The sequence below is a fragment of the Haemaphysalis longicornis genome, unplaced genomic scaffold, assembly GCF_048455015.1.
Source record: "Haemaphysalis longicornis isolate Haplotype H1 unplaced genomic scaffold, Haemaphysalis longicornis Haplotype H1 scaffold_7, whole genome shotgun sequence".
In the NCBI taxonomy this organism is placed as follows: Eukaryota; Metazoa; Arthropoda; class Arachnida; order Ixodida; family Ixodidae; genus Haemaphysalis; species Haemaphysalis longicornis.
The window spans coordinates 121,282,149-121,309,321 of NW_027526422.1; the positions used below are offsets into that span (position 1 = coordinate 121,282,149).

At 53.4% G+C, this 27,173-nt stretch overlaps 1 protein-coding gene across 4 annotated transcripts in view; it reads left to right on the plus strand.

Annotated features, from left to right (window-relative positions):
* Nucleotides 1–27,173, plus strand: part of Ssh (Protein phosphatase Slingshot) — a 307,781-nt gene that overhangs the window by 61,973 nt on the left and 218,635 nt on the right. Inside the window, exon 1 of one of the 4 annotated variants that reach the window (XM_077678871.1) lies at nucleotides 2,997–3,142. The exons of 2 other annotated variants lie outside the window; for them this stretch is intronic. In XM_077678871.1, the coding sequence (XP_077534997.1) occupies nucleotides 3,092–3,142 (51 nt within the window). In that variant the 5' untranslated portion in view covers nucleotides 2,997–3,091. Of the gene's footprint in view, nucleotides 1–2,996; nucleotides 3,143–27,173 lie in introns of those variants that run through there. One more of the 4 variants, XM_077678872.1, reaches the window with a different exon arrangement.

Consider the following 27,173-nt stretch of genomic DNA (forward strand, 5'->3'; position numbering starts at 1 on the left):
GTTCAGCTCGTTTTGCCTCCTTCGGCATAAATGATTGTAAATTACAATTACTGTCGCTTGTCGTGCCACCGCCACCGCTGCTCTGTCGCTGGTGGCTCTGTGTAGCCATCTTCCTCGCAGCGTAAGTATGCTTGCTGGGAAGCACCCTTTAAAGTCGAACTTCGATCACAGTGGCCGGACGCGATAAACACCGGGGGAGATTTTCTGTGTGTAAGAGCCAGAGCTGTAAAAAACCAGCACGGTGCTTTCCATGCGGACTAACCAAGTACCATGAGCCAACCTGGAGATCTGTCGTATCGCCCGGTTGTCGCGTAGGTGATTCGTCATGGCGCAGCACGGCAAATGGGGGGAAAAAAATTAGCTGCTACACTGCGTACTGCTACCAATAATTATAGTTGCAATTTTGTTGCGAGGGCTGCTGCTTGGCTTTTCGTAGGGCAGCAGGTGCACGACTTTTGTCGGGGTTAGCACAAAGTCCGGATGCGTCTCTTTCGGGTGGGACTCTGAGCATTCGCCAGCCCACGTCATAAGTTGCTGCTTCGGTCATCGTCCCTCTCTTTCTCTTTACGTAAAAAGAGAATACGTTCACACCGTGTGCAACTTTAACTTTGCCTTGGGGCCCACAGCTCGTGACCTCCCTCACTCGTGCCGTTCACCCCAACGTCGATTTCCGACGTTCCGCTATTGCGACGTTGACCGCGAAGAGCGCTCGGCGGCGATCCCCGCGCGTCGATTCCGACGGACGTCGGGTGCGATTCGCTGCGCACATCTGGACATGCCTTTAACGCGCTTACCGCCCAAAGCCACACGATGCGAGAGGCGCGTTCGCTTCTCCCCTGCTCTGGTCGTGCTGCAGGTTTTGCAGCCGGAACGCGCGGCTTTGCACGCGTGGTCGCGAATCGGTCAAGAGCCGCGCATTGCGAGGCGGTGAGCTGCTGCTTGCGCGTTCTCTGACCGGGGCCCCGGTCGGGTGACGCCTGCCCCCGTGTTTGCCAAACGGTGCTCCATCGCACTTGCATGTGTGTTCGTCTTCGCCGGCTGAAAAAGGTCGGGAAGGAGTGTAGGCTGAGCGGGAGAGAAAAATATGCTTTATTTTGGAGGCTTTGTCCGAAGGACTGCTTGCCTTTCTTGGTACTGCGCATGCTTGGTGTTCTCAGCTGCACCCTGTCGATATTCAAATCCAAGCTACGCGTAGATGCAATCCCTCAGGATGTATCTGGGGTTCCTATTTTTAACCAAGCGGTGAGTAGGTTTCGCCACAGTTTCTCGGCGTTGAGCGCGTATGAATGGGCTGACGTCACAGCTGGGGTCACAGCACGCGTCACAGGTTGGCTACGCTCCCATTGTCTGTGGGCGCGCTGCCTGGTGAACAAGAGAGATCGTCGTCTGCTTACGAGGCGCTGAAATGCACGTTTTGGAAATTCGGGGTTCTGGCCTAATCTAAGGTCCTTCGTCGGTGCGAGGGACAATTTAGAACTGGAAACAGAAATGAAGGGCGTTGGTACACTGCCCTGTTTAGGCCCAGCAGAATGAATTCGCAACCGATGCCTCGCTTGGGTTCTCACATCGCACTGTAGCTCATGCTGTGTTTCGGCGAGATTGTGTGCTAGGAAACGACTGCAGGCGCATGGGGGCAGGGCTCGTGCACGCACACGCGTATTTCATACGTGCCAACATACAGACATGCGCTTGTAATGTAGGGGAGCTACTTATAAACGTGACATCTGCGTACGACGTATTTGTTATGGCCAAACTTCGAATTAAGCGGGCTGCCGTTGCCTCCCAAACGGTACTTTTGAAATTCGTAATGGTCGAGTATTCTTTATAAAAGAAGTGTGGTTGAGGAACTGGTTAATAATAATTGCTGCATCAACCTGAGCGAAATCTAATGCCTTCTTCCCTCAGTGGAAATACTTGCAAATAGCCCATTTTACGGTATAGATCCGTTTGTAAGCTTTGTCTGCATCATCGTTTTATTTCTCACGCTGCGGAGGACAGACGTGGCCAGCTGTCTCGCCACGTAAGGCGCGCGCCTTCCAGGCAGCTAAGGCTAAGTTTATTCAGCTGACGGTGTCCGCCGCGGTCCGGGCGCCTAATCGAGGCCGTACACATTCTCCCCGGTTCGTAGCACTTAGGGGGGCGTGTCGGCAGCAGCCGTGGTCACTGCGCCGCCGCCACCTGCCTGCCTGCTCCCCGTGTTCGGCGTCGTATCTTCCTTTCCCTCCAGTCTGCCGGTTTCGCTTCTCTTTTTTCCCACGCAGCTTACCTACTCCTCCGTCTCGCCTTGGACGAGCGGCAAAGGCGACACGCCGCCGCGCGTGTGTCGGCGGGGCAACGCGCGCTGTGCACAGCCGGTCTTCACCCTCCCGAGCGGTCGTCCTTGACCGGTGGTGCACAGCCGGTTGAGCGCGCGCTTTGCCTCCGAGGTAGTGCACTGCGACTCGGGCTGACTTCGGCGAACGCCCTCGGTTTCGTGCGACCGTATTACAGGGAGGCCTCGCTAGCTGCTGAGTTGTGTGCGGTTCGACTAGTTGGACAGTGCTGGGGCCGTGTTTTTCTTTTTATGTTTGGTACCTGTGTCGTCACCCACCGCGATCAATTTCACGGCCGTCCTCTGCACTTGTTTTCTTTGGCAGTGCAACACAAGAACCGGCGTTAGTCGCGCCTGCAGCCGCTCTCTCGGGCTTATCGCGACCTGCTGGACGCCAGTTGCTGTCCAGCGCTCTCCTCCTCCAACTCCTCGCCTTCCATTTCGCTGGCCGCTTTGCCTGCGAGCACGCCCCGAGTGCATCTGCCTTCGGTCTGCGGCAGCCGCACTCTCTGGGCGTTTCTTGTGCAGCCGCGTGCATGTGCGTTGCATGTTCGTGGCCTTGTGGTTGGCCGGCCGCCTGCGTCCAGCGGTGCACTTGCGAGGACGGCGTCACCGTCGTCGTGGTCGACTCCCCCTCTCTCTCCCGATCGATTCCTCCGGAGTGTTTTTCCGCCGTCTCTTCTCGTGCAGCCGCTCTCGTCTGATAAATGTCGCGCGGTTCGGCTTGGTGGAATAAGTGTGACGCGAAGGTGATTGTTTCTTCATTGAGTATGCCACGCGATGACGTGCGTGTCACAGTGGCTGCGCCCTGCCCGAGGCTGTCTGGTAATGGTAAGGGCCTCTCGACGAGCACCTTTTTTCCCCCCTCGATCTTTCTTTCGGGCTGCTGCTGCGCTGGAATCCCGTTATTTGATCGCAGTTATGTGTATAGCGGCGTAAACGAGCTTTCGGGCTTAAATTCTGCGAAAATCCGACTTTTAGGTAATACAAGGAAGTGGAACGACACTGATACTGCGGACAAGGCTGTTGTATTTTGAACGAACTAAGCATTGAGAGGCATGCGGCGTTTTATTTTAATGGGAATGTTTTGATGGGGCGAGAATTTGAGTTCGCTTTAGATCGGCATCAGGCTTCAATAGAAAAAAAAAAAAAAACATTGAGCGCAACGAAGTTTTTGCCTCTGTCAGAAACGCAGGAGCTGCGACGGCGCATGCTTATCGGTTTCATTACAGACACTTACTGCATCTAATTGAGCTCGACTTGTACAGTACTACTAACGGCATCTGGAATTTTATATCCGGGGATTCTTTTTTTTTTTGTATGTGTATTCTGGCTGTACACGTACAAGCGCTCAAAATGGCGAGAGAGTTAGTTGCGAGGCAGGTAGACATTCAGGCGTTGCATCTTATATAGAACGAGGTGGTGGGTGGCGCACGCGCACTGCCGTCGGGCGCGGCTCTGGCCCCCACGCGAGAAGCGATGTCGTGTTTCGGCGGGCGAGGCTGCACCGAAATAGGAGCATTTCCAAAGGGGCGCGCAATTACGTTAACCCGCGAACAGCGCGCGGTTGCTCGTAGCGAATTTGTCAGACCCGGGAAGCGTGGCCCAGTTACGTCACCGCCTTCACGCCCGACGCCCCGCCGTCCGGCCGCGAGATTTCTTTTTTGGTTCGACTGGGGAGGTAGTATGCATTGTATCACTTGTCCAAGCACGCCGCCCGTGGAGGTGTGGAGACATGTTTTTCCCTCTTCTTGCTGTTTCTTGCGCTCGCCTTCGCCCTGCGTCTCGTCTGCTCTTGTGTGCGCGTGTTTTCGATTACTCGCGTGTGAGCTAGGTCAGACCGACGGCGCTCACGGCGATGAGCGACACGCACGAAGCCTTTATCCGCGCCGTTGTTGCACCTGTGTGCGGCGGCGTCGGCCTCAGAGGGCAGGGAGCCTCTGATTTCCTGCTGCGGGTTGCGGGTAGTGCTATATATACACCGACGACCGTCCGGGCGTGTGCGTGTTCGTATACGGACAGGCTGGCCGCGAGGTATACACCGTTCTATACGCGCGCCGGCGGTCTGCTTGTTCCCCGATCGCGAATCTCTCGCCATGCATTCATTGCGGCCAACGTGTGGGCGGGGGTGGTTGTTCCGTGCGCTCGGCAGCGTCGTTTCCCCCATTGTTCGGCGCGCCCACTGTAGCGGCCCACAGTGCGCCTCGCGATGTTTCGTTACTTTGTTCTTATCCCTTGCCTCCTATTGTTTTCCTGTTGCGCTACTTGCGAGGAACGCGGGAAGGGCTTGCGCGTAATTAATTCTTACATCAGGGGGGGGAGATTATGTAATCAGGATGCTGGCCGAAAATAGCTGTCTTGAGACGACCGTTAGCAAGGAGCCTCTCAGACAGCTCTCATCACCATCCGTGACCGAATGTAGAGTCCGCAGATTAATCTAAGCGCAGGATCGCCTTAATTAATACTAGTAAAAAAACTAGGGCCTCAATTCGCGTCGCTAATGTATCTGGCAGAAATTTTTTGTATGTATGCATTCCGTTAGCCGCTCCTCCGCTGTTCAAACCATCGCTTATGCGTATTTTTTACGTTGTCTGTCCGAAGCCGCGCTACTATATAGGCGTGTCCTCGCTGTTAACGTGTGGGAAATTAGTATTTAGGGCGCGCTTGCGGCTGTTGGCTGTTAGGAACTTGTTTGCATAGCTGAGGCGCTCGCTTTCGCAGTCACCTTGGTTTTGCTCCCCGCGTCGTTCGCTTTCTGCGTCACGTTCAGGCGCCTGCATGCGCTTACTTCACGGATTAGCGTGCTTGGAGGACGGCTCGGAAGAAAGAGCCTTGGGTGTTGCGTACGACTGTCATTTTTCACGTTGCCTGAGGGGAACTTGTGCACCTCCGTTACGTCGTTTAGCGCTCGCTGGCTTGACCCACAAACACGTGTGGGCGGCATGCTGCTTTGCATATGCGAACGCTTCGAAATAGCCTCTCGCCTCGACTGCTTGCACGCGGACGAAAGCCTTGTGGTTTGTTATTTCTAATGCGTTAAACGAAATGCTAGAACAGCAGCGCGTGCGGAATGTTGTAAGCTCACAATTAGTTGCGCGTTTAATTAGCGATGGCTGTTTACTATTCTGTCAAGAGGGAATACGTGTTCGAGCTGTCGTTTGACACCTCTAAACGTAAGTCTGCTCTTCACACTGACGCCGGCGTCCGCGTTTAAGAAAGACGGGTGATGGGCGCTTACTAAGACGTCACTCGCAAGTCCCCAAACGCGACTGCACATTTTGCAACTTGAATGCCAAATTTCTCTCCGAGCTACTGCGCAGTTTTGTAGCTGCATGAACAAGCGCACATCTGAGCGGCATTCCTAGCTCGTGGCGCGTCAGCTCCACCTCCAGAGTACTTCCTGCAGTGCGCGGCTCTATTTTCCTGCCGACCTGCCGCTCGCGTTCTCTGGACGCCAATCAAAGCGGGCGTTTAACGCCTCACCGTCAGTCGCTTCCAGAGCCGGTGAAAAAAAATCTCGCAACGTGCGCGGGCGGCGAGGATGTGGGCGAAAGGTCAAAAGGCGCGCTTTTTTCCGAGTCCGCGTGATTCGCGGCCACCTGAGGCCGGGTTGCGCAAAGCGTTGTTGACGAGTGCGGGACGATGTGCGTGTAACAGCGCATCATCTCCTCCGACGTGCCGTCACGATGGGTTCGGGACCTCGGCGGCACGGCGTAAACAACGGGGCTAAATCGGCCGCAACCGGCCGACAGATACGGCGCAGAGCGTGCATGGACCCGCCTTCTTCGGCGGCCGTTTTGTGTTGGGGGCTGGCTGTTGTGTAACGCAGCCTTGTCGTGCATTGTGTCCCCGCCCGGCAGCCTCTATCTTCCACCTCTCGCCGCTCTGGGCGTCTTCGAGCGGCGCTATTTTCGGAGCACTCGTGCTGTCCGCGGTGTTGCGTCATTAATGGCGTGCGGAGAACTCGGCATGCAACGTTCACGTCATAAAGGGGTGCTCGATGATGGCTGCTGGGTTCCTGCCTGATCTCCTGGGATCGTGTCTTGGCGTGTGATAAACTTTAAATGAAAATGAGACTGGAACAGTGATGTATTGGGATATCACGAATTTCGTCTGAACAAAGGGGAACGTATGTTCATGCGGCTAAACGTATTGCTCTTGGAGCATTACAAGGTGTTATGACAACTGTCACAGTAGTGCCCTTAGCGTTGATGAAGCGAAGTCGAGCTCATTGCGGGCTCCACGCACTTATATACAGCCGAGCAGTTCGTCTGATGCGTTAAACAATAAAAATATTTTGTCGTTCGCCTTGGAAGCGAGCTGTGAACAGTCCCTCCTATCGGAAAAAAATGTTTTATGCCCCTCCGGCCGGCATAAAGCTAGGTTTTGCATCAACAGGTCCGGGCAATCCCGTGCACCGGCTGCTACGTTTCCCCTCCTGCAGGGTGACCGAGGAGCTTCACTGCCGCGCGTGAATGCTCGTATTGTGGGCGGAAGTTCCTTGCGCGACCAAGTAGGGCGTTCCAAGTTGGCGGTAATGTGGAATTCGTGCCACGGGGCATCGCCGGTATACGACACACGTGACGCATATCAGGTATGAGCAAAAAAAAAGCCACTTTCTTGGTGGAAAAATAAAAAAAGAACGACTGCTTTGTCAGGTGATGCTTGAGAATAGCGTATTTGCAGCCGGGAATGGTGAAGCTTGTTTGTGATAGAACAACCACTCTGCGGTCAATGGGTTCGCACACTGGACTGTTTGAGGTGATTGCCAATTCCTATTAGGGTATTTTTTGTTTGTTTGTTTCTGCGCGAGACGAGTTTGCGACGAATTGCCGTGGAATGCTAGCAGCTCTATAGCTGAACCATGTTCACTCGAGTCTGTTCAAGGTGCACTGGAGATGTCTGTCGACGTATACTACACGCCCAACGCGTCAAGGAGCCACCTTTGCTTTTCCCTATAGCCAGCAGCAGCCCGTGTCGCAAGGGCACTGAGAAAACGCGCACACTCCAAGGTCTCGGTCTATCTTTTCAGCCTCACTGTCAAGTTCAGTTCGCGGCCGCTTTTGTCTCCACCACACTTCGCCATTCTCGCGCCCTTGTCACCAAGGCCCGACTGCCCATTGTGTCTATAGACACGGCAGCGGCACTCGCTCGCGGACAACACGGTGAGTCAGCCGCACGCTCTGCTCGATTTTGCAGCCGTCGTCGCGGAGGAGAAGAGAAAGAGATGGAGAGCGCTCTCAAGACGTGACCGGCCTTGCTGCACATCTGTGCGCGCCGGCATTTGAGCCGCAGCTGCGTCTGACGCTTCTGCGCCTGACATTGTGGCGTAGTTCTAACGCGAAAGCATTCTGTGCCTCGGGAGGCGAAAAACCAGACGTTGTCCACATCGGATGGCCGAAAAAATGCGCGTGCCGCGTGAAGTCTTCTGGCTAAACCCAGCTCTTTTCGAGGAAGGTGTCAGGATCGAGGAGTACGCCCCATACTCCCAAACCCTTCGAAAACTTTTGGCCCGTTAGCTGAGACCGTCCTGGCACCAGCGCTACTGAATGAGCTGTTACGAAGCTGTGTCAAGCTACCAAGGCAGTCATTAGGCAGCGTAATCTTAAACCTAAACAGGTAGTGGGAAGTCGGAAGCGCCTTCCCTGGTGGCAAAGTGGCATTACGCCTCGGGTTCGATTCCAGGCCTCGGTGGCTGTTTTCTTTTTCTGGTAACTGCCTGCAGGGACTAAGGCGCCCATGTGTGCAATATTTGGCGCCCGTTAATCGACCCGCATGGTCTAGACATCCTCGTACGTGTTGTACAAGAAGAAATACGTATAAGTCGCTTGTCGTCGTTTAGACGCCAGAACCGCAGACATAGATTTGACAGCAAGGGTTCGGGAAACGCTAACGAAATCCGGCATCGCAATTCGCGCGCCAGTAGGAGACGGTGGGCGGCGGAACACCGCACACCGTCCTGTTGTGCATACGTGACGCCCCGTGACCTCCATTTCCGCGCCCCAAATAGGATTTTGCCCAGCCGCTTGCGCGTCGAAGGCGGCGTTTTCTTTCTGTTCCTCCGATAAGCGTAAATAATGGCGCTCGCTTCGGCGGTCTCTTTTCGTTTGTCTTTGCGCCCAGGTGCACATAAAAGACTGCACCTGGCGACGAGCTGGCGCAGCGCGATATCCGACTCCGTCCGTCCGTGCTCGATCGTCGATTTCTCCCTCTTCCACCCGCAGCGGACGTTATTGGGTCTCTGTTGCCGAGCGCGCGCCTGCATCGACGGTCGGGGCGATACGGCCGTGCTGCGCCGCTATCCTCGGCGTTTCGTATGCGGGCGGCACAGGCCCACTCGCGGGTTTTTGTTTTTAGCTCCGCACCCTTGATCGCGCTGTGACTCGGTGCCTCTTTTTGGGTTTCTTAGAACTGCCCCAGAGCAGCAGCTCCGTGTTTTTGCTATTTGCCGTAGAGTTTATATAGCGAGAGCAGCTTCGGACTGCCCCGGAACTGCAGAAAACTGCTATGGACAGGTGCATAAAAGCGACCGCCCTTACGATAAATGCAGAAGCGAGGAGTCGATCGGTTTGCGCCGCCGATGTTGCTGAAGACACCAGCGCCGTCCGAGACGCATTTGGGAGCCCGGAGATGGGGAGATAATCGTGGCGGCGGTACAAAGAACGGGGGACCAGCCTTTGCCAGGCGCGAATCTGCGCTCCGGTGCGGTCACTCCCGGACCGGGCAGGAGTGTAGTTCATGCTGAGCGAACGTGCCCTGTTTTGCAAAGCCAGCTACCGTTCCAGCCTTTTTTAACGCTCGCCTTTTTCTTCTAAATCCTGGAGTGGGGGTGCATGCCTGTCTAGAAGAGAACGTCCTGCTCAGTGTGTTGTACCCTCCCGCTAACCCCAGGAGGCTTATAGTTCATCTCATAAGCTACATGCAGCACTGTGGAGGCTACATTGTTATCAATAGTGCGCCCACTGAGGGCGCCTAATCCGCCGTGAAGGGGGTCCTGAAAGGACACTCCCTTCTCCCCTCTCGGCAAGTGGCACCGCACGGCCCCGCGCCTTTTGTCGCTTCCTTCGCGGTGAGTTAGGCGGCCTGAGGGGGACAACAATGTAGCCTCCACAGTGCTGCATGTAGCTTGTGAGATGAACTATAGGCCAAAGGGAGCGCTCAAGGTGGTTCAGGATATGCGCTGCTAGGGTATTTGCGCCTCCCTGTCGTGGAAGGTTTTGTGTTAGAATGGTGATGTGCTCTCAAGAAGGTTTGCTGGGTATCGTCGTGTCAGCTCGCTCCGACGCCATCGCAGAAATCTCTCCGTCGAGAAGCGGGAACGGCCGGCCACGGGGCTCTTAACCTCTCAACATCTCCGGGGCTGCCGCCCGAAGACGCGGAGAACGACCGCAATTTATGGCCGCGCCGCGAGGGCCCGAGCTTTTCAAGAGCACGAACGCTCCCCTGGCTCGGGTGTGTTATGCCCGAGAACCGGGAGACGCCAGACGCAACGCGTGTGTTTATGTTCGTTCTCTCTGTCTCTTACGTGTGTGTGCTATTCGCCCAGAGAGTCGCCCCACGCCCGAGCAGCGCGTCAGACGTCTTCTTTGAGTGCTCCTCCGTCTATATATGTAATCCCAGTTTTTTCAGTAAATTAAACATCTCTTTTAAATTCTCAAACCCCAGTGTTTTCCCACTCAATATGAGCCACGATCAAGCTGACAGTCGCATGACTCTTCTCGGCAACCGTGGGCATGACAGCCCGTTCCTGCCTAACACGAACAAGAGCCCCGTTTACATTGACCCGACGAGGGCGCGTTGAGTCGAAATAAACAGGTTTTCTGGACTCGCCCTCCCCATGTATAAGCGGACGCGTCGGGTCGGGGAGCCGTCGCGGCGAGTCCGGTCGACCCGGAGACGGGGGGTAGGTTGGCTGAACTCGCCGCGCTCGGAAAGGGCATGTATAACCGGTCGCGCCGAGTTGACGGGCCTCCGCATACCTCCGCCCATTGTGACCTTTCCGGCCCGTCGCGGTCTCCCCTTCCCCTGTCCCCATCGCGCCGAAGTTGCTCTTGCTCTGCCGGCTTGGAGGAGCGGAAACCGGTACCGGAAGACGGGTTTTCGGCTCGCCTCGACGCAAGGCGTCGCTGCGATCACCGCTCACCTCGACTCGTCCGTGGGAGTTCATATAAACTCGGACGCGTCGAGGTAAGCTGAACCCGCCACTCAACTCACCCCGTCCCCGTCGCGTCCATGTACACGGGGCTAAGGTTTCATCAGTGCCGTAACGTTTTCATTCTCGAGGATGCTTAGCATTCCACCTTCCGCCCCATTCCTCGTGAAAGAAAGGGAATAGGTCTCCCCTCTTTATTTTTATTTTTTGAACCGTGCTTCATGTGTCCTTGGAGAGCGAGGGAGAAACCGCGGACCATTTGTCTTACCTTGATGCGTGCTTCGAGGACTCGTTAACTGGTCGTTGTCCTGTTCATCGAATGCGCTCCGTGTGGGCGGGGGTGCGGACAGTTCTGCCGCGATGCCGAGGCAAGTTGCCTTTTGAATCCTTTTCTGGTACTATATAGTCTTCTCACTCGTGGTAACTGTACTGGTGCATTTTGTAGCAACCAGCCTGTGGTTACCAGCGCTCCCTTAGCGAACTGTTGCTCGTGTAAGTAAGAATGTGGCCGGCGACAACCTTGCCTCGCTTCCTGAACTTCTCCCAACTGCGAAGCCCTGACATTCCTGTTTCCGCCCCCGTTTTCTTCCCGCTTCCCCCTTTTCTCTCGGACAATACCTCTATCGAGGCCTCCAGACGCTGCAGGCGTCCTCGTCTCCGCCACCTTTCTCAATAGACGTATGGGAGATGCCGGTATTTCCTTCGAAAAGGCTGGTAGTCTGCATGCCTGATCCACTGACTGTTACAGTAGCAGGATGCCAGAGTCCGTACAGAGCAATTTACTGTCTTTTCCTGCGCCATCTCCCTCCCTCTTTAATATTTAATGCGTAAACATTTTTAGGCGCCGACCCCGGAATCTATCGGTCGGCTCGCCCGTCTGTTCATTATGTTTGACCCTGTTGGGGTTCTTCGCCCCAGCCTTTATGACAGACACGTGGAGAGGTGTGTGTGCAAGACTGCGCGGCTGGATACAATTCACACGGGGGGAGTTTCTACAGAAAAGAGCTTGTACCATTTTTTCCTCGGCACCTACTTCGCTTCATCCCCACTAAGATTGCCCGTACTCGTCAAATGAGAGGGTTTTCCTGCGCACAAGTTACGGCTTATTCAGTAAGCCCTCGTTATGACAAAGTCCTCGAGTCAGAATACTTGCGTCGTTATAAGCGATACTTCGCTAAAAGCGGGGACGGTTCTCTCATAACGTGGGTACCGGGCACGCACTTCGAGTAAAGCGACTTCGTTATATAACGGGAGTTTACTGTATTTCATTATGCGCGTCGTTTCATTGCAAAGTATACACTTCACACGTCATCGAGGTCGCTGCAAAAACTGTTTACGTCCTTCTGGCGCTAGCCGCGTGTAGGGAAGTCCAACAGGAACATCACGTGTGGTCCGTTAACCTGTCAGGCAACGTAACACGGGGACCGCAGTGCGGTGCGTACGCGCGTACGCCGTTGACAGGAAGTGCGCCGCTGTGGCGCTGTCGTGCTGCGGTTCCGTTGGGCGTGTCTTGCATTGGGCGTGCTATAGTGTTGGTCCCGTGCTTCCTGGGTGGCGACAGTTGCGACAGCGTCTGCCCAGGCTGACTGACTGACACGTGCCACGTTGCCAACTCTTTTCTGCTCCGTTTATTTTGCCTTTACGATGATAAGAAGAGGACTGCTTTTGTCGTTTGAGCTTCAAGGCTGCCATCAGCTTTCTTTTTAGAATGTTGTTTTTGAGGGTGTAGGGGATGAGGAATCAGGATGTACTTTTGTTGTTGCTGTTAAAAGTGGGAAGGGGAATTAAATTCACTTCACGAAACTAGGCCAAACGAGAGGAGAGGCCAAACTGTCAGCAGAACCCCGCTCTGAAGGAAGGTCGGGGTGATGCCATCATTTTCGCTTATTACTGCTGTTGGCGTGTCTCACATGGAGTTTTAATGAGGCTGTCAAGTCGGGGCGGGCTTAGTTTCGATCTTATAAATTAACAAAAATGAAAAGGGGCCTTTGGCCGGTACGACAGCCGACGGGAGACTTTCGTTTATTAAAATGTAGCACGAAGGCATTGCAGTTGAAGGAAACGTTCAGATGAGATTTTTTTTTTTTTCGTGTAAGTGTTTCACCTGGAGGCCTTTTATGAATTGCACGGCGCGACTATTGCTCGCGCAGTGTTTTTCGGAATGCTCGTTTCTTAGAAATTCACCTCATGCATTTTGCTCGTCCTGGCGCTATAATTTTGGGGTAACACCATTTTTTGTTTTGCGCGTAATTCTGGCCTTAGGGTATCGCCTACACGAGTTTTTCCCCCCAGATCCGCGGCTCACGCCCGTCCAAACGCTGGGTGTCACACCTACCCGTCACCTTTCTTTCTTTAGAGCAACGCAGAGTCGCTATTCGCATGCCCTTGCCCTTCCAGGAAAATTCGGCTGTCGATGGGGTTCCAGCGAAGGCATCCTAGCGGTGTCGTTGCTCGCTTGAGGCGCCGCGCCAGCTGCGCGCATATATATTCGCCCACGCTTCCTTCGCCCCGCGTGTTAGTGTGCTGCTACCCGGACCGCGCGGCATAAACAGCGCACAGACAGCCCAGTGGCGACCGCACAGCGTGGGAGCCGCAAGAGGAGACAACGGCCGCATGGGCGCGCGCTTCGGCGATGCGCGCGTGGACGTCGCGTCCTTCGGGAGCGGGCGCGAGGAATTCCGCGAGCTCTGCTGCAGTGCGGGCCGGCTGTTCCCCTTGCCCCAGTACGGCGCCCCGAGGTGGTACGTGTAGTGTTCCCATTGTGCCTGCCAGCTGACAGTGCGCGCGTAATGGTCTTTCCTTTTCTGATGTGATCTCGATCGTTCGGCGCGTGCAAGGGACCACTACAACAGTTGCAGGTCCTGCGTGTCTAACTGATTGAGGCTACAAAGGCGGGCTAGTTGGCAGGGCCGGATTAACGGGGGGGCTACGGGGGCTGCAGCCCTGGGCCCCCAGCTGTCAGGGGCCCCGATCGATCATATGAAAAAAAAAAATCTTGAGTGGGCTCGCTGCCTGCATTGAAAGCTGAATGTACGAGCTTCAACCCTACCTTCCCACCGAAGCTGACTAACTCTTGACAGGTGGGGAGGAGTGAGGGGCCCCTCACGTTATTGTTGACAACCTTCGAGTCCATTTCAATTTAATGTAGTTATTCCTACTCCTCGTCCGTGTTTTCCCGAGGTTTATGAGAAGACGTCTTGGACTAAAAATCGTGGGTACAAGCTTGACCGGGACTAAGAAGCCACTAAAAAGGCCCCGAGCTCTGCTCCAGTCTTTTTCGGCACAGGTCGTTTCGGTACAAGGACATCTATAGTACGCGGACGTTTCGGCGCGCGCACGTTTCGGTATAAAAAAGGGTCAGGCATGCGAATGATGAAATAATGTCCGAAGGACAGTGTAAATTGTTTAAGCCTGAGGGACGTTATATGTAATTATTGACAACTCAAGCACTGCCCTACGGGCTCATACACAGTTTTTGCCGGAAATTTCAATGTATAGCGCTTGACAAGGAAGTTCATTGCGATGACGACCCGTTCAATAAAGCTGTAGTGGATTAGTTGAATCACACCAACGTCATTGATATCGATTAGATATTTCTCGCTGAATGGTCAGCGTATATATGGTTATTTAAATGTTCAAAGGTTGTGTAGGCCACTCGCGGGGTCGTTCGGCTTCAGCCCGCGCCTCTGTGCTGTAGCCTCTGCAGGCTGTCTGAGCAACAATCCGCGTGACTCCAGTCGTAGCATAAGTCTCTAGGCCCCACTCCGTGTGGACGCAGACGCCGCCGGGTCAGCCCGACCCTAGCGGCTCCCTTCGAGCTGGGGAATCAGCAGGCCTAGGTGGTGTGAAGAGCTCAGGCGTGGACGCCAAACAAAGCAACAACAACGCCTGTTTCCTTTCGGGATGACGAAAGCTGTGTCCACTTAAAAACGCATCGTGCATGCAGCCCCTCCAATGCCGTCTTGAAAACGCACCTCCGCCGCGACTCGGGGACGGTAAGCTGTTTGTCCCCGTGGGTGCTTTTCTTTTTGGAATGAGCCGGCGGACGGCGCGGACCAAAGGGCGGCCCGCACATCTGGTCCCGCTTGAGCGCGGCGGCAGGAGGAGAGGAACCCCCGAAGGAGCGCGGGAAAACAGTGGATGCGGCAAACCTGTTGAGGACTCGTCGTAGACCCCGAATCAAGACGAGAAGCTTCAGCGTGTTTCCACTGGCAGTTACGACCGAAGAACGACCCGACCGATCGACAACGAACTACTGACTGCTGGGACTGTTGCGCGGCACCGACGGGAGCAGCAGCGCGGGAGTGAGCAGAGACATTCTATCCCTATTAAACTGTTGTCTGATGCCATCTCTCGTGCTCACCTGTCGCCCTCCAACCCAAAGGGGACCCGTTAATGTGTAACGGCTTGCCGACTGACCATCACAGCTGCGCAACAGCAGTTCATCACCGCTGAAAATTCGACGGCCATGCGCAAACCCACGCACGAAGCGAACCACTCCCCAGCCCAAAAAGCGATATTTTTCTGCTTATCGTCTTTGTGCCAATCGTGCTGCGATAGGAAGGTTGCGTTGCGCGACACGTCTGAGCGCCCCCTCCCCCCCCCCCCCCCCCCCCCCTCCTATTACCAACCAACGCAAATGTTGCCCCCAACCTCCTTCAAAGGCGGCGCGTGCTCTAAGCGCCGCGTGCTTTCGCGTCTGCGCGGGTAACCTATACAGGACTTTGGCCCGTAAGCCGTGGCGGCTAACTGTTTGGCAGATGTCTGTGAGTGGCAGCTGCCTACGCGGACTTTGAGCCCTCCCGTATATGCAGGTGGAGAACTTTACAATAGAACTAAAACCTTACAGGCTTAATAAAATATGCTTCTTGTAAGAAGATGCTCTTCTGTACCATGGCGTGTGAGGCCGACACGGCGCTTCGATTAAATGTGAATCGGTGATGCACCGGCAATCAAACCATACTAACTTTTACGTCTTATAAAATCGGTTCTATAATACTAGACGTCAAGCCAAGAAATTAGTTTCCGGAAAGCGTAAAATTACGTATAATTTAGCACTGATCAGAGAGCATAACATGGGCTTCGAAAATTTTCGCATATTAAAGCGGAATGATAATAATAATAATAATAATAATAATAATAATAATAATAATAATAATAATAATAATAATAATAATAATAATAATAATAATCATTAGGGCCCCAAGGACGCAGTAGCCCCGGGCCCCAAAGTTTCCTAACCCGGCACTGCTAGTTGGTACGGGATTTCGAATTAAACGACAGCGCTAATACACAGGACGAACGAAGGGACTTCGAAACAGTACGAAGCGCCGTGTTTCGTCTTCATTCAATTCGTCCGGTGTATCTGCGTCTCCCTTGCGTCTCTATGCATGCTTCCGGAAACAGGCGCGTTTCTTTTTTTGTTGTTGTTGGGCTCTGAAGGGAAATTCGGGGGTTTTCATTAATGACACGCTTATAGCGGGGAGTGGACATTGCTTCGTATCTTGTCGACTACTATTTTCATTTGGTTTGTTCGACACTCACGACAACTGCGCCGGACCGGAGTGCAAGGCCGAGGACGTACTGTGATGGGAGTACCGGCAGTAGCGATAGAATTGACGTGAGCTGGTGGTGTTGTTGCAGGATGAATCGTGGCGCTGTGATGAGTTTGAGCTGTACGCGGTTGGTATCCGGAAAGGGGCTTCGTGGCGAAAAGCAGACACTGAACAAAAGCAATAAAAACAGTCTAGCGTTCTCCACTTCTGTGCTTATCGCGTTTGCAGTGAGCGTTTGGTGAGGAGGGTGGTGCCTCTGTAGGTCTCCTACGCATCTGCATTGTTTGTGTGCCTTTATTTGATGCGGGAAACGTCACTTGGGCAACGGTTGTCGCGAAGTCTGCGGCTCTATCCCCTCCTTTCTACCTTCCTTTAAGGGCGGGGGTGCGTGCTCCACAAAGAGCGGAATTATTTCATAAAAATTCAGTATTCATCCCGCTGTTAATCTATCGTCCCATCAGCCTTGATAAGCTACTCCCGTGTGTTGCGTGCGTGCGTGCACGCTGGTGCATGTATATCATGTAGTCATTGTTTGTTCTCCTGGAGGCCGAATGGACTGGAGGCAAAAGCAACAACTTCTCGTTTCATTCATTTCCCCCCTCTCCCTTATCCGCCCCCATTTCTGGAATCGAGCGTGCGCAGCCTCAAACCGATTGTCCGCGCGCACCGCGTGACGCTCCGTCGTGCGCTGCTGCGAGACGTTGCCCTCCTCCCCGTGGTCCCGGAGGCATGCCCAACAAACAATGGGACAGCGCGGTGGCGTGGGCGCGGGGGCCCCGTCCCCGCAGGTGCAGCGGTGAATGTGTGCCACCGTGGTGGAACCGCTACGACATGCGCAGCGACAAGGGCGCGCCGTTTGCAGATTTCGCCAAAAGCGGCCCAATTACGAAGAAGCACGAGAATATCAAGGAACCCGGGGCGTTCGTCCTGTTCTGCTTGGCGTGGAGGGGAAGGTAACGGCAAGACTTTAGGAACGGCTGCTCGGAGAGTAGGCGAATTTTGAATTTCGGGGACAATTGGAGTCTTCGTACGATCTGTATTTCCTTGCCTTTTTATTTTTTTCTCCACCTCAAGTAGTTGCGGGCTCCTCCTGCTTGCCGTGTGCTGATTAGTACGGCCTGGAGGCACTCGGTGGGAACAACATCCATTCAATGCCCCCATTTAATCACGCTTCCAAAAACACGCACTTTCATGCAACGGTGAGGAAACTCAGGGGTAATTGGATGTCGTAGCAACGCTCGATTCTTATCGTACCTGCACGTTGCTCCGTGGTGGCGCATGCGCGCTTTTGGGTGCGTTCACCGCTTCAGATTATTTTCCCAAGAACAACGCCGTAGTGAGTCTGTCTACGCGACCTCATTCATGGCACGGGGATTCAAAAAAAAAATGAGGAGGGGGGGGGGGTTGTTGCGCAAGGAGGCTAGCTACGTTTCTGTCGGCAACCACGCTGCTTTAGACCCCCCCCCCTCCCCCCCTTGCATTATTATTTTAGCTTGAGGCGGGCAGTGGTGTTTTCCCATGGCTCCCAAACGTCGCTTTGCTTTTATTTCTGGTCTTTAAAACCTTCCGCTCCAATAAAGGTCTGCTGTTACTACTACTACTACTATAAATGAGGTGGTAACTGGGTAACCTGTGGTCATGTTGTTCGCCATGTCCGACCTTAGTGACATGCTATACGTTAGCCTTTCCCGTGTATACATAGCCTGTGCCTCTTTTCTTGAAGTTTATTTGTTTCTTTCTGAAGCGACCCGCCGCGGTTGGCTCAGTGGCTAAGGCGTTGCGCTGCTGAGCATGAGGTCGCGGGTTCGATTGCCGGCCGCGGCGGCCGCTTTTCTGATGGAGGCGAAAAGCAAAAACGCCCGTGTGTACGAGATTTCGGCGCACGATAAAGATCCCCAGGTGGTCAAAATTAATCCGGAGCCCTCCACTACGGCGCGCCTCGTCGCCTGCGTTGCGTCGGCGCGTTAAACCCTACAATCAATCAATCTTTCTGAAGCGAACTTCGTACCCTTTTTCCTCTGTTTTTTTTTTATTTCTTATTCCTATAACAGCGTGGATCACATGGCTTACTTATTAAGGCGCCGTCAGCTCGGTAGGAGGTGCACCGGGTGCGCGAAATTAACTATTTGAATGAACGGCGCTCACCGAAAAGGAATTCGTTTTCTTGGCCGCCGCTTTGCCGGGCGTTTAATCTCTGTTTATGCTTAATTACGCATGCGCGTTCGTACCTTGTGAAGTTAAGAAAGTTCACACAGTGGCACAATAAATGTAGTTGGAAGTTTGCGCCGTGTGGGCCCGTCCTTTGCTTCGTCCGTGTCTCCCATGTTTTGCGCAGTTAATTTTAGGAACTGCGGGGCCAGAACAAAGCGAGAATCGGAATGGAGGGAGCGGAGGCGATAGCGAGTCGGTCGGGGTCGGCCGGTAACCCACGCGTGTCACGATCGGCGGCGGTGTCGGGCGAAGGTCGCCCCGCCGGCTCTGACCCGCCTTGTCCCTTCCAGCGTCATTTCTCTTCCACCGCTAGAATGGGGTTGCGGAGACGCCGTGCGTGACCCACTTTTTGGGGCCGATAGTGTACTTTTCGCCCCTCCTTTTGTGTGGCGGACGCACCTCCGATGCTCCTTCGCCGCCTACTCGCGTCCGACGTGACGCCGATAGCCGTGGTGGGGAATTTCCAATTTCCTTCCCTCTGCAATTTTCCTCCCGCTGAATTCTTGACAGGAGAAATTAACAACAACAACAATAATAATAAACAATGGTGATGGCGACAACACAGGCGGCCCTGGAATCATCGAGTTTGTAATGGCCTGCGTGAAGTTCGTGTAACGCCCGCTGGTGACAAAGTAACGAATATCAGCGCGCACTTTGCGTGACACAAAACCTTCGCCTGCACGGGCAGGTTGCTGAAGAGATCTGTGAACTCAGCAAAGACGCGTACCGCCCAGCATCCGCTGTGTGCGGCGTGCTGGTAAAGAACAAAAGAGGCATATGTGAGCCGCTCCGCTTGCATTGAAGCTCAAGCTTGAGCGGCGTTTTTGCGCCGTTGCTTGCGTATTTTTATTGTACCCGAAATCTACTGCGCCCAAAACTTACTGAGGTTGGCCTCAAAACGCAGCGAAAGTGCGGTCGGACACACGGGGCAGTTCATAGGCTAAATTCTCGCGCAACCGGAATGGTCCTGCTCCAGTTTCCGGCGCTCCAACGAAACGCTTTTAGAGGTATGCGACGGTTGGAGGTGGATGAATAGTCGGTGTCAGGCGCTAAGCTGAGAGATGAGCTGAGCTTAAAAAGGTTCTTGAGTTTCTCACCGACACTGCACTGGTTTAAGACTTGTCGCGGCCTATTCTGGTTTCCCCAAGCCGCCCCTCTCTCTCCACAGGCGCGCGTTTGTGTCATTGGGTGACCTCCATCTGGTCGCTTTATACCCGCGGCGCCCTTGCGACCACCGATTGCGGGAATGAGAACGGGCGCAACAAGAAGCAAAAAACGAGCGTGATTCATAGAGCCGCTTCGGAGTTTCTTTCTAGTTGTGCCGTAATCTCCAAGGCTGCCACGGAACACTGGTCCGCGACCGAGGGCTGTCGCATGAGCGGAGGACGCATTTATACGGCGCGCATATATAATCGGCTGTTTTCGAACACACGCGAAACCAGTTTCCGCCGACTGCGTTTTGCGAACGCGGGGGTATGTGCTGGGGCGTTTTTTGATTGGCTTCACGGATGGACGCGCACGTAGCACTGAAATGAGTTCTCCGGTCATTGCGCTGTTCTTTCCGTAATGTAGTTCTCGGCACTGGTTCAGTGGCTCCACGCCGTTTCTTGTGTTTTTTTTTTTTTCGACGTTGCCGCAGCTTTTAAAATAAGGGCCACGACGCGAGGAGGCTTCTTGGTAGAGGCTGTTGTCCTGGTTAGCTGGTGTGTGTGTGTGTGTGTGTGTGTGTGTGTGTGTGTGTGTGTGTGTGTGTGTGTGTGTGTGTGTGTGTGTGTGTGTGCGTGCGTGCGTGCGTGCGTGCGTGCGTGCGTGTGTGCGTGCGTGCGTGCGTGTGTGCGTGTGTGTGTGTGTGTGTGTGTGTGTGTGCGCGCGCATTCACGCACATAGACAGACAGACACCATTGTAGGTCACGGTAATATCAGATCAGCAAACATCGCGCACTTTGCATCGGGAGTATAGGTTAAAGGGTTTGGCACACCTTTTTCGGGTTCCTTACATCATGCCGCTGTTCAGAGCGCATTGTTGTTGCTTTTTTGTTTTGTAGTCTTGGTGTATAATCGAATGCAAAGTTACACGCTGAGGTGCGGGCAGTGTGCATAGGCGGAGTGGACAAAGCTGGCAAGATGGTGGTTTGAACCTATATGCTGCCAGGAGAATACATATTTGTGCTTGTGCAAAAAGTAAATGCTGTCTTGGCTCACAACAAATACGCCTCTGAGGGCGCTGCGGTGACTCAGCTGCAGCATTTCAAAGAAATAAATGTACTCCTTTAAAAAACGCTGGTGTCCGAACCCTTATATTAGTGTTTTTTACTCCCAAGCGCCGATACAGGCACTCGGATCAGCTACATCGTGACATGGTTGGGGTTCCGATGAAGAGTGGACGAAGCGTCTTAATTGTTTATTCTTTCTTTATGTAGAGTGAAGGTAAGAGGCGGGGGAAAGCAAGACCCCCTCCTCCTAAAATGTCTGTATGGACGTTAGAGCACCAATAACGGTGTCAAACAGCCGCACGCGTAGCGTCCTAGACCTCTCACGCCTTCGCTTTCCCGGCACTGCTTTCAGGACATACCGAGTGTTAGGGAGCTCCGAAGGAAATGTAGACTGCTGCAGGACGGTACTACACGCGCGTATAGGCTGTGTGCCTCCCTTCCGCTACCTGGGTTCAATGTGGATAGCCTGAAAGGGTCACACTGAAATAGCGCATCTCAACAGCGAAGTCTGACGATTGGTGAGCCACGTGACGTCGCCCGGCCGACGGTGCCGCGGTGTTTCTCTGGCTTGCGCATATTCAGTTTTTTTAAAGGTTTCCAATGCGACGTGCAGTTCCGTGCGCAGAACTTGGTTGAGGGATGGCGCCGAGGATGCGATGGATGATAAGGCGAGGCATCGATTAGGTGCTACCCGCCACGGCTGCTTCAGAGACGAAGATCCAGGGCGCCTCTTGTACGCGTTCGGCGACATGGCTGCCCTGAGGTTGTAGCGCGCCCCGCCAACGCGCGTCCCATGGGCGGGGTCACCAGCGCGTGCAAAGCGGGCCCTAATTTGGCACCACGTTGGCGCACTTTCTCAAAGCCCGGCACGCACGCTCGTGTGCGCGCGCCAAGGTCGCCTGCCTGCGCGGGTCGCCGCCGCTCGCAGGTTGCTCCTTCACTGATGGGCGGAGAAATTCCTGCACGCTGCCGGAGAAAACGGCGATACATCAGCGAATGGTGGAAACAGCGCGATGGCAGCAACAGACACGCCCGCTGCACCCTCCGGAGCCCCCGCCAAACTCGCGTAATTTGCGGGTTTAGCACCCCGAAAGGCGGCAGGAGGTGGGCAGGGCCGATGCGTGGCTGTTGCAGGAGCCGCCACCGGGGAGGTCCCCGCATTAATTGCCAACACCTGTCGTTAATTGTTTATGTCGGGGAAACTTCCATCCCCACAGTACCCGTGTGAACGCGCGAGCCTTGCCGTCTCGTTCGGGGCGCATCGACGGTTGTTCGGCTTCATTGCCCCGGTTTCTCTCCGACTCGCGCAATGTACGGTACGCCATCCCACCTACCGGCCCGGGCTCCCGTTTTAATTAAAACACGGGCGAAAGTAAAAAAAGGCATACGAGGAGGAGCAACACCACCCTAGGTGGTGTTGGGAGGAGGCGGGTTTGAGAGGGCAATAAAGCGGGCCTGAGTTCGTGGCTGCGTTCGGAGCGGCGAAACGCAAAAAGCGCGCATGTATGCGCGAGGCAATTTTTACAGCGTGCGAACGGCGCTCGAACTGATGCTGCGTGTTCTTGCTCGTGTTTACGAGGGCCCACGCGGAAATGCGGGCGCTTTTATGGGCTTGCCGTTTATGAGCGTCTCTGCTGCGTGTTGGCTTTGCGTTCTGCCGTTGTCCCTTGCGCTTGGCCGCCACACGCGCAGACGCGGTTTCGCAGATAGGGCTGTGTTGTCCAAGGGTTTATCGGTGTGAGGAAGGGTGGGAGAGGTGCGCCCCTTTTACACGGCTAAGCTCCGACCGGAGACTATTCGCCCCGAGCGCGAACACAGTCGGCCCCTGGCGGCGGCGGGACGAACCGCTCCTAGTGTGGATGGCGCTCTCGCGTCGTCTGCTTTTTCCATGGAGGAAAGAAAAGCTTAGGAGAGGCCCTGACGTCACACCCAGCGCAGCCGGAAACGCCATTTCTGTAAGTCGAATGGCGGACCATTGGCCCTCCATGCCATTGGCGGACTCTTTTTGCCTCTCTCTCTCGGTGCACCTTCTCCGCCTCCTCCGTCCTGTATCGCCTCTCTTGTCGTCTGCATCTGCCAGCGCCGAGCCGGCGGAAATCAGCTGATAGGCAGGTAGAAGGCCGTTTTGCAGCGCGTGACCGTGAACCTAAACGCGCGGTTACACTGTTACACGTCTTCAGTGTGGCCGCAGCAGGTTTGCGAAGCGGCTCGCTCTAACAATGCCGCAATGATCGGTGCCAGGCTGCAAGTCGCGATCGGTACCCAAGGAATTGGGCGTCACTTTCCACCGGTTAGTGCATCATTCCGCTGACAAGTATTGCTGTACATTGGTGTGCATTCATCCTTTGTTTGCAATCGCCGCCGTTTATAGGTTCCCAAGCGATGAAGAACGCCGCAAACAGTGGGCGAACGCCGTGCGGCTACCGGACTGGAAAGTGCCCAAGTTTGCGTTGCAGTTTCACTGGCAATCCCAGAGATGACTAGTCACTTAAACGGCCGTTCTATATATATAGGTAAGCAGTACTTCATGCAGATTTCACGCTAAAAAATTGTGGAATGTTTTTACCGTTGTTCGCGTGCCTTCGATAGAATTTTTTGCGGAGGAGGAGGAGGAGGAGGCAAAACGTTTTATTGAGTAAAAAAAATGAGAGGGTGGGTGGCGTCAATAAACTTTTTTTCGCCAAGTTTCAACTTGTCTCAGTGTCAATAAATTCAAGGTGATATCAGTTGAAAACGTTCATACACTAACCTCGCAGTATGAAGCGTTGAAAAGCGAAATCCAGAGCGAGACCACAAAAAGATCCAGATCCAGCACTCTTCCAGTCAACAGACGGACACCTACTAAGGTAATAGGACGATGGAATTATATCAACTGGGAATCTACCTTGTAACAGTTGCAAAGGCACTGCCGCGCATTGCCGGCCTAGCAAACTATATATTGCAGCGGCGATAACCAAAAAATTGAGTTGCGAATCGTTCGGTTGCAAGTCGCCTACGTACTGCACACCGTGTATCACTTCCCGAAAATCTACCTGACGGGTGTCCGCGCGTACGACGGGACGGCGCGTTCACGATATCTGCACTTCAATAGGCGCGTCGTGATCGCGACCGGAGCAAAAGCTTGACGCGGTACAAGGTGCACTTGCAAGCAGAAATTAAATGACATGTTCACATCGGCGCAGCTGTCGCAACTCGCAGCATCCTTTTCGAGTTCCGCAAGACCACAGCGCAGCAAAGCGAAGCAGCAATCTTCGCAATCGGACGACAAGGGAGGCGCTGCCTTTCCTCCATGACTGGCGAACGGCGGGCGGGCTGTTGCTAGGACGCCGTTGCTAACGCGACTTCCAATGGCCGCCGAAAACACGTGACTTCCTCCACACTTTTGCCAATGCGCGGGGATAGCTGGGGGCCTCTCCTAAGCTTTTTTTTCCTCCATGGCTTTTTCACGTTGCGTGCGGCGCAAGACGCGTGCTGCACACGACAAAACAACCAATATGTGTGCTCGTTTGGCAATAAGCAATGACATAGTAACCTCTGCGTGCTCGTTTCCTCTAGAAACGCAATAATCAGCGGCCGTTGCGGGTTAATGCGCTGGTTTAATTCCACGAAACATCTTCGCTCACCGCTTGAGTGTGAAACGTGTTATAAACATTGCTTCCTCACATTGCACTTTTCTTATTGTTGAGTGCAGTCGTCTGCCGTTTCGAGAACGTCGAAGGGTGCTTTTTGAAGGTGGCGTGGCGATTATTCAAAGGATAAAAGTTTAATACGCGAAACGGGTAAGAAGCGACAAGACCTGTGCATACACGTGCAAATCCCACACCCTTGTAAAATTGCGCTGTGTCCTTATAGAAAGAAGAAACAAACAAAAACATTTACACTGCACACGACCCGTGCGCTATCGCCCATACATTACCGGACACGTATTTTACACCCGCAAGCGTCTGTTTGATCGTGTCCTTCCCGTACCTTTTCTAAAATAAATACCATTTTTGTACAGTCGTTGGTTATACTCAGGAGGAGGAATAAGCATTTATTCAACCGTATCGATTAGCTAATTTTACGTATTATTTACCTACGTTTCTATGGATGCGCAAGAGTATTTAGGGGGAATGTTTCGGTAAAATTAAGAAGTTGTGAGTTTGCGTCAGTCATGTGGCATTTTGTGTGTCATTTTCATATATATCATTTTCAAATCCGACATGAATCACCTTGTCCAGAAACGTGTCTCACTCAGCATAACCAAATGCCTAATTTGGTCACGTCTTAACCTCTTAAGGTGGACCTAAGTTTAAAGAAAGAGGAGAAAACGCATAATATATAATGCACGTTGTTGCCCACATGTGTGTGGGGTGTGTGCCATGACTCGCTGGTTTTTTTTTTATTTTTTCCCACAATGCTTGCTTTCAATAGAATTTTGAAAAAGGCGCCCCACAATTCCTGGAAAATCTCGGACCAAGGGGGGTTAATCATTTTGGAAAATACGTGTACTGCTTTTTCACCGCACAGAACACGACGCCTAGTGTAGTTTCGATTGTAAATAATACTGATAACCATAGTTTGGCTTTTCGCGCGCGTTACATGCGTTCTCTTCTCGCTGCTCTTGCAACGTTGGCAGGACCCCCCACCCCCCCTCCCCCTTCCCGAAAAAAAATGAAATGCGCAGAATTTCATTTTTTAACCAATCCTCAAGAATTAAATGCCAAGACAAATGCGATATTCAGTTTACAAAACAAAGTAGTTACCGGGAAGCCGTTACGCTGATTTGTAACGAGAAATAAAAAGGAAATGTTTTACTACATCTGCAACAGCGCAACTTCATTTATTGCCGTCTTTAGGGTTCGTAAGCGACCTTATACGCAAGAATGCAAACACATCTCGCTGTTGCAGGCATCTGTTAGATTTTAAAAGGAACGCAAATCGTCAACAGAGCAGCCGTCACAGAAAATTTGTGCTCACTGTGAGGTCCCAGAAGCTTGGTTTGCACACTGCTAGTTTGTCACTTTGCGAAAACCTAGCTAAACATGAGATGTTGATTGTACTGCGTGCGTTGACAATTAAATCCGCAAGTTCACTTGCTACGAAAGCCGTAAATAAGTGATCCGAAACCGTTATTCATCAAACCTTCCTTCAGAGTCACTAAAATTTCATTTAAAAGACCCGTTGGAGCGGTTGCATTTATATCTCTGCGCTGATCAAAATTCAGTAATTTTATGTTGCCTTTTGAACACCCAAAAATACCGTAAGCTCTTAGAAGGAATTTCGGGGCAGTTAAGTAGTGTTACCATTTCAGAGCATCCCACAAATGCAAGAATGCGTCATGATACCAGTGAAAGCGATTGAAATTGCCGTTGTAAACTGAATTTCAGAGATCGAGGCTTCCTGATTTGTTTCTATTTATGCTTTTATTGAAGGCTCAAAGCCATAGTGTGGAAAGATCGAGCTTGATACGAGCCACAGCGTACAAGTTCATTGTCACAATTACGGCCATTCTGAGATTCCCGATGAGTCGTCGCGTTTTTTGGCGTAATAATGAAAACTGACTGCCGCTTCCATGCTATACATTGAACGTTGAGTAACCGAACTACAGCATACCACTCTTGTTTGCACCTTTCGTGCGCACATACGGCGAGAAAAAGGCACGAAGCGCGCCCACAGTGTGCATTCCTACGGGCCGCTCAGCGGAGCATCCACACTAGCAGCGCGACGCTGTCGCCACCTACATGTCGAGCTCGCGGCGAATAGTATTGGAAAAGGAACGAAACCGACTGAACTTTTCTCTGTTATAGGAGAGTTATAGCAGAGCGGGAAACCGGCCCCTGCACGGTACCCTGTACACTGCGCATGCGCACATCCAGTTTTTCCGCCTCTGCGCAGGCGCAGTGGTACCGGTCGCCTACAGGGTACTGTACTGGGGCCGCTTCTCCGCTCTGCTATAACTCCCCGCACTCATAGGTACAGCCATATATGTTTCTACTTGACGTGTTTTAGCCGAGACTCTCCCCTCTTTTTCTAAATGACTTTTATCGAACGTCGCAAGCGGACCCGGATGTTCCGAATCATTTTTAAAGGCTTTGGTTGCTTCACTCTCGCGCGTCGTTTTATACCGTTAGGCATGCCAGTGTGGGCTCACGTTTTCGCGACAGGTGTTTTTTGTGTGTGAATGACTGTTTTCGCACGTGGTACACTACGGGAATGCATGCCGTCCTCGACCGGGAATCAGCGCCTCGCTGCTGCTGCAATGCGTTGGCGGCACTCGATACGCCGTCCACGTCTTCATTGCGGCTGCCAGCGGTCGCCACGCATTCTCCGTGCGTCTGTCTGTACACGCACACACGCAGCGTCCGGTCTTTCCCGTCGCCGCTTCCGGATTTAGTCGCAGTCTACTCGCAAACAGTCTCACGCGCGCGGAGGGCTTAAATTTGTCCTTTCCGGAGGTGATCCTCGCGCTTGGTGCGATGTTCCGTTTGCCGTCCGTGCACCTGACTCTTCGCTTGCTCAACACTGAGGCAAGGACGAAGGGAAGGAGGCGGAGGAGGATTTGGCGTCCTCTGGCGAAAGTTCCATATGCATTGACCAGTCGCGCGTCTCTCGCTGTATGGCTAAATATATGTGCGCGCCCGCTGGCCTGGCAGGCGATGCGCGTTATCGGGTCAGCAAAGGAGGCGATAAAACGTGCCGAGGACGCTGTTTTTTGCATTGGAGACCGCGCGCGGACCGGCTACTGCTGC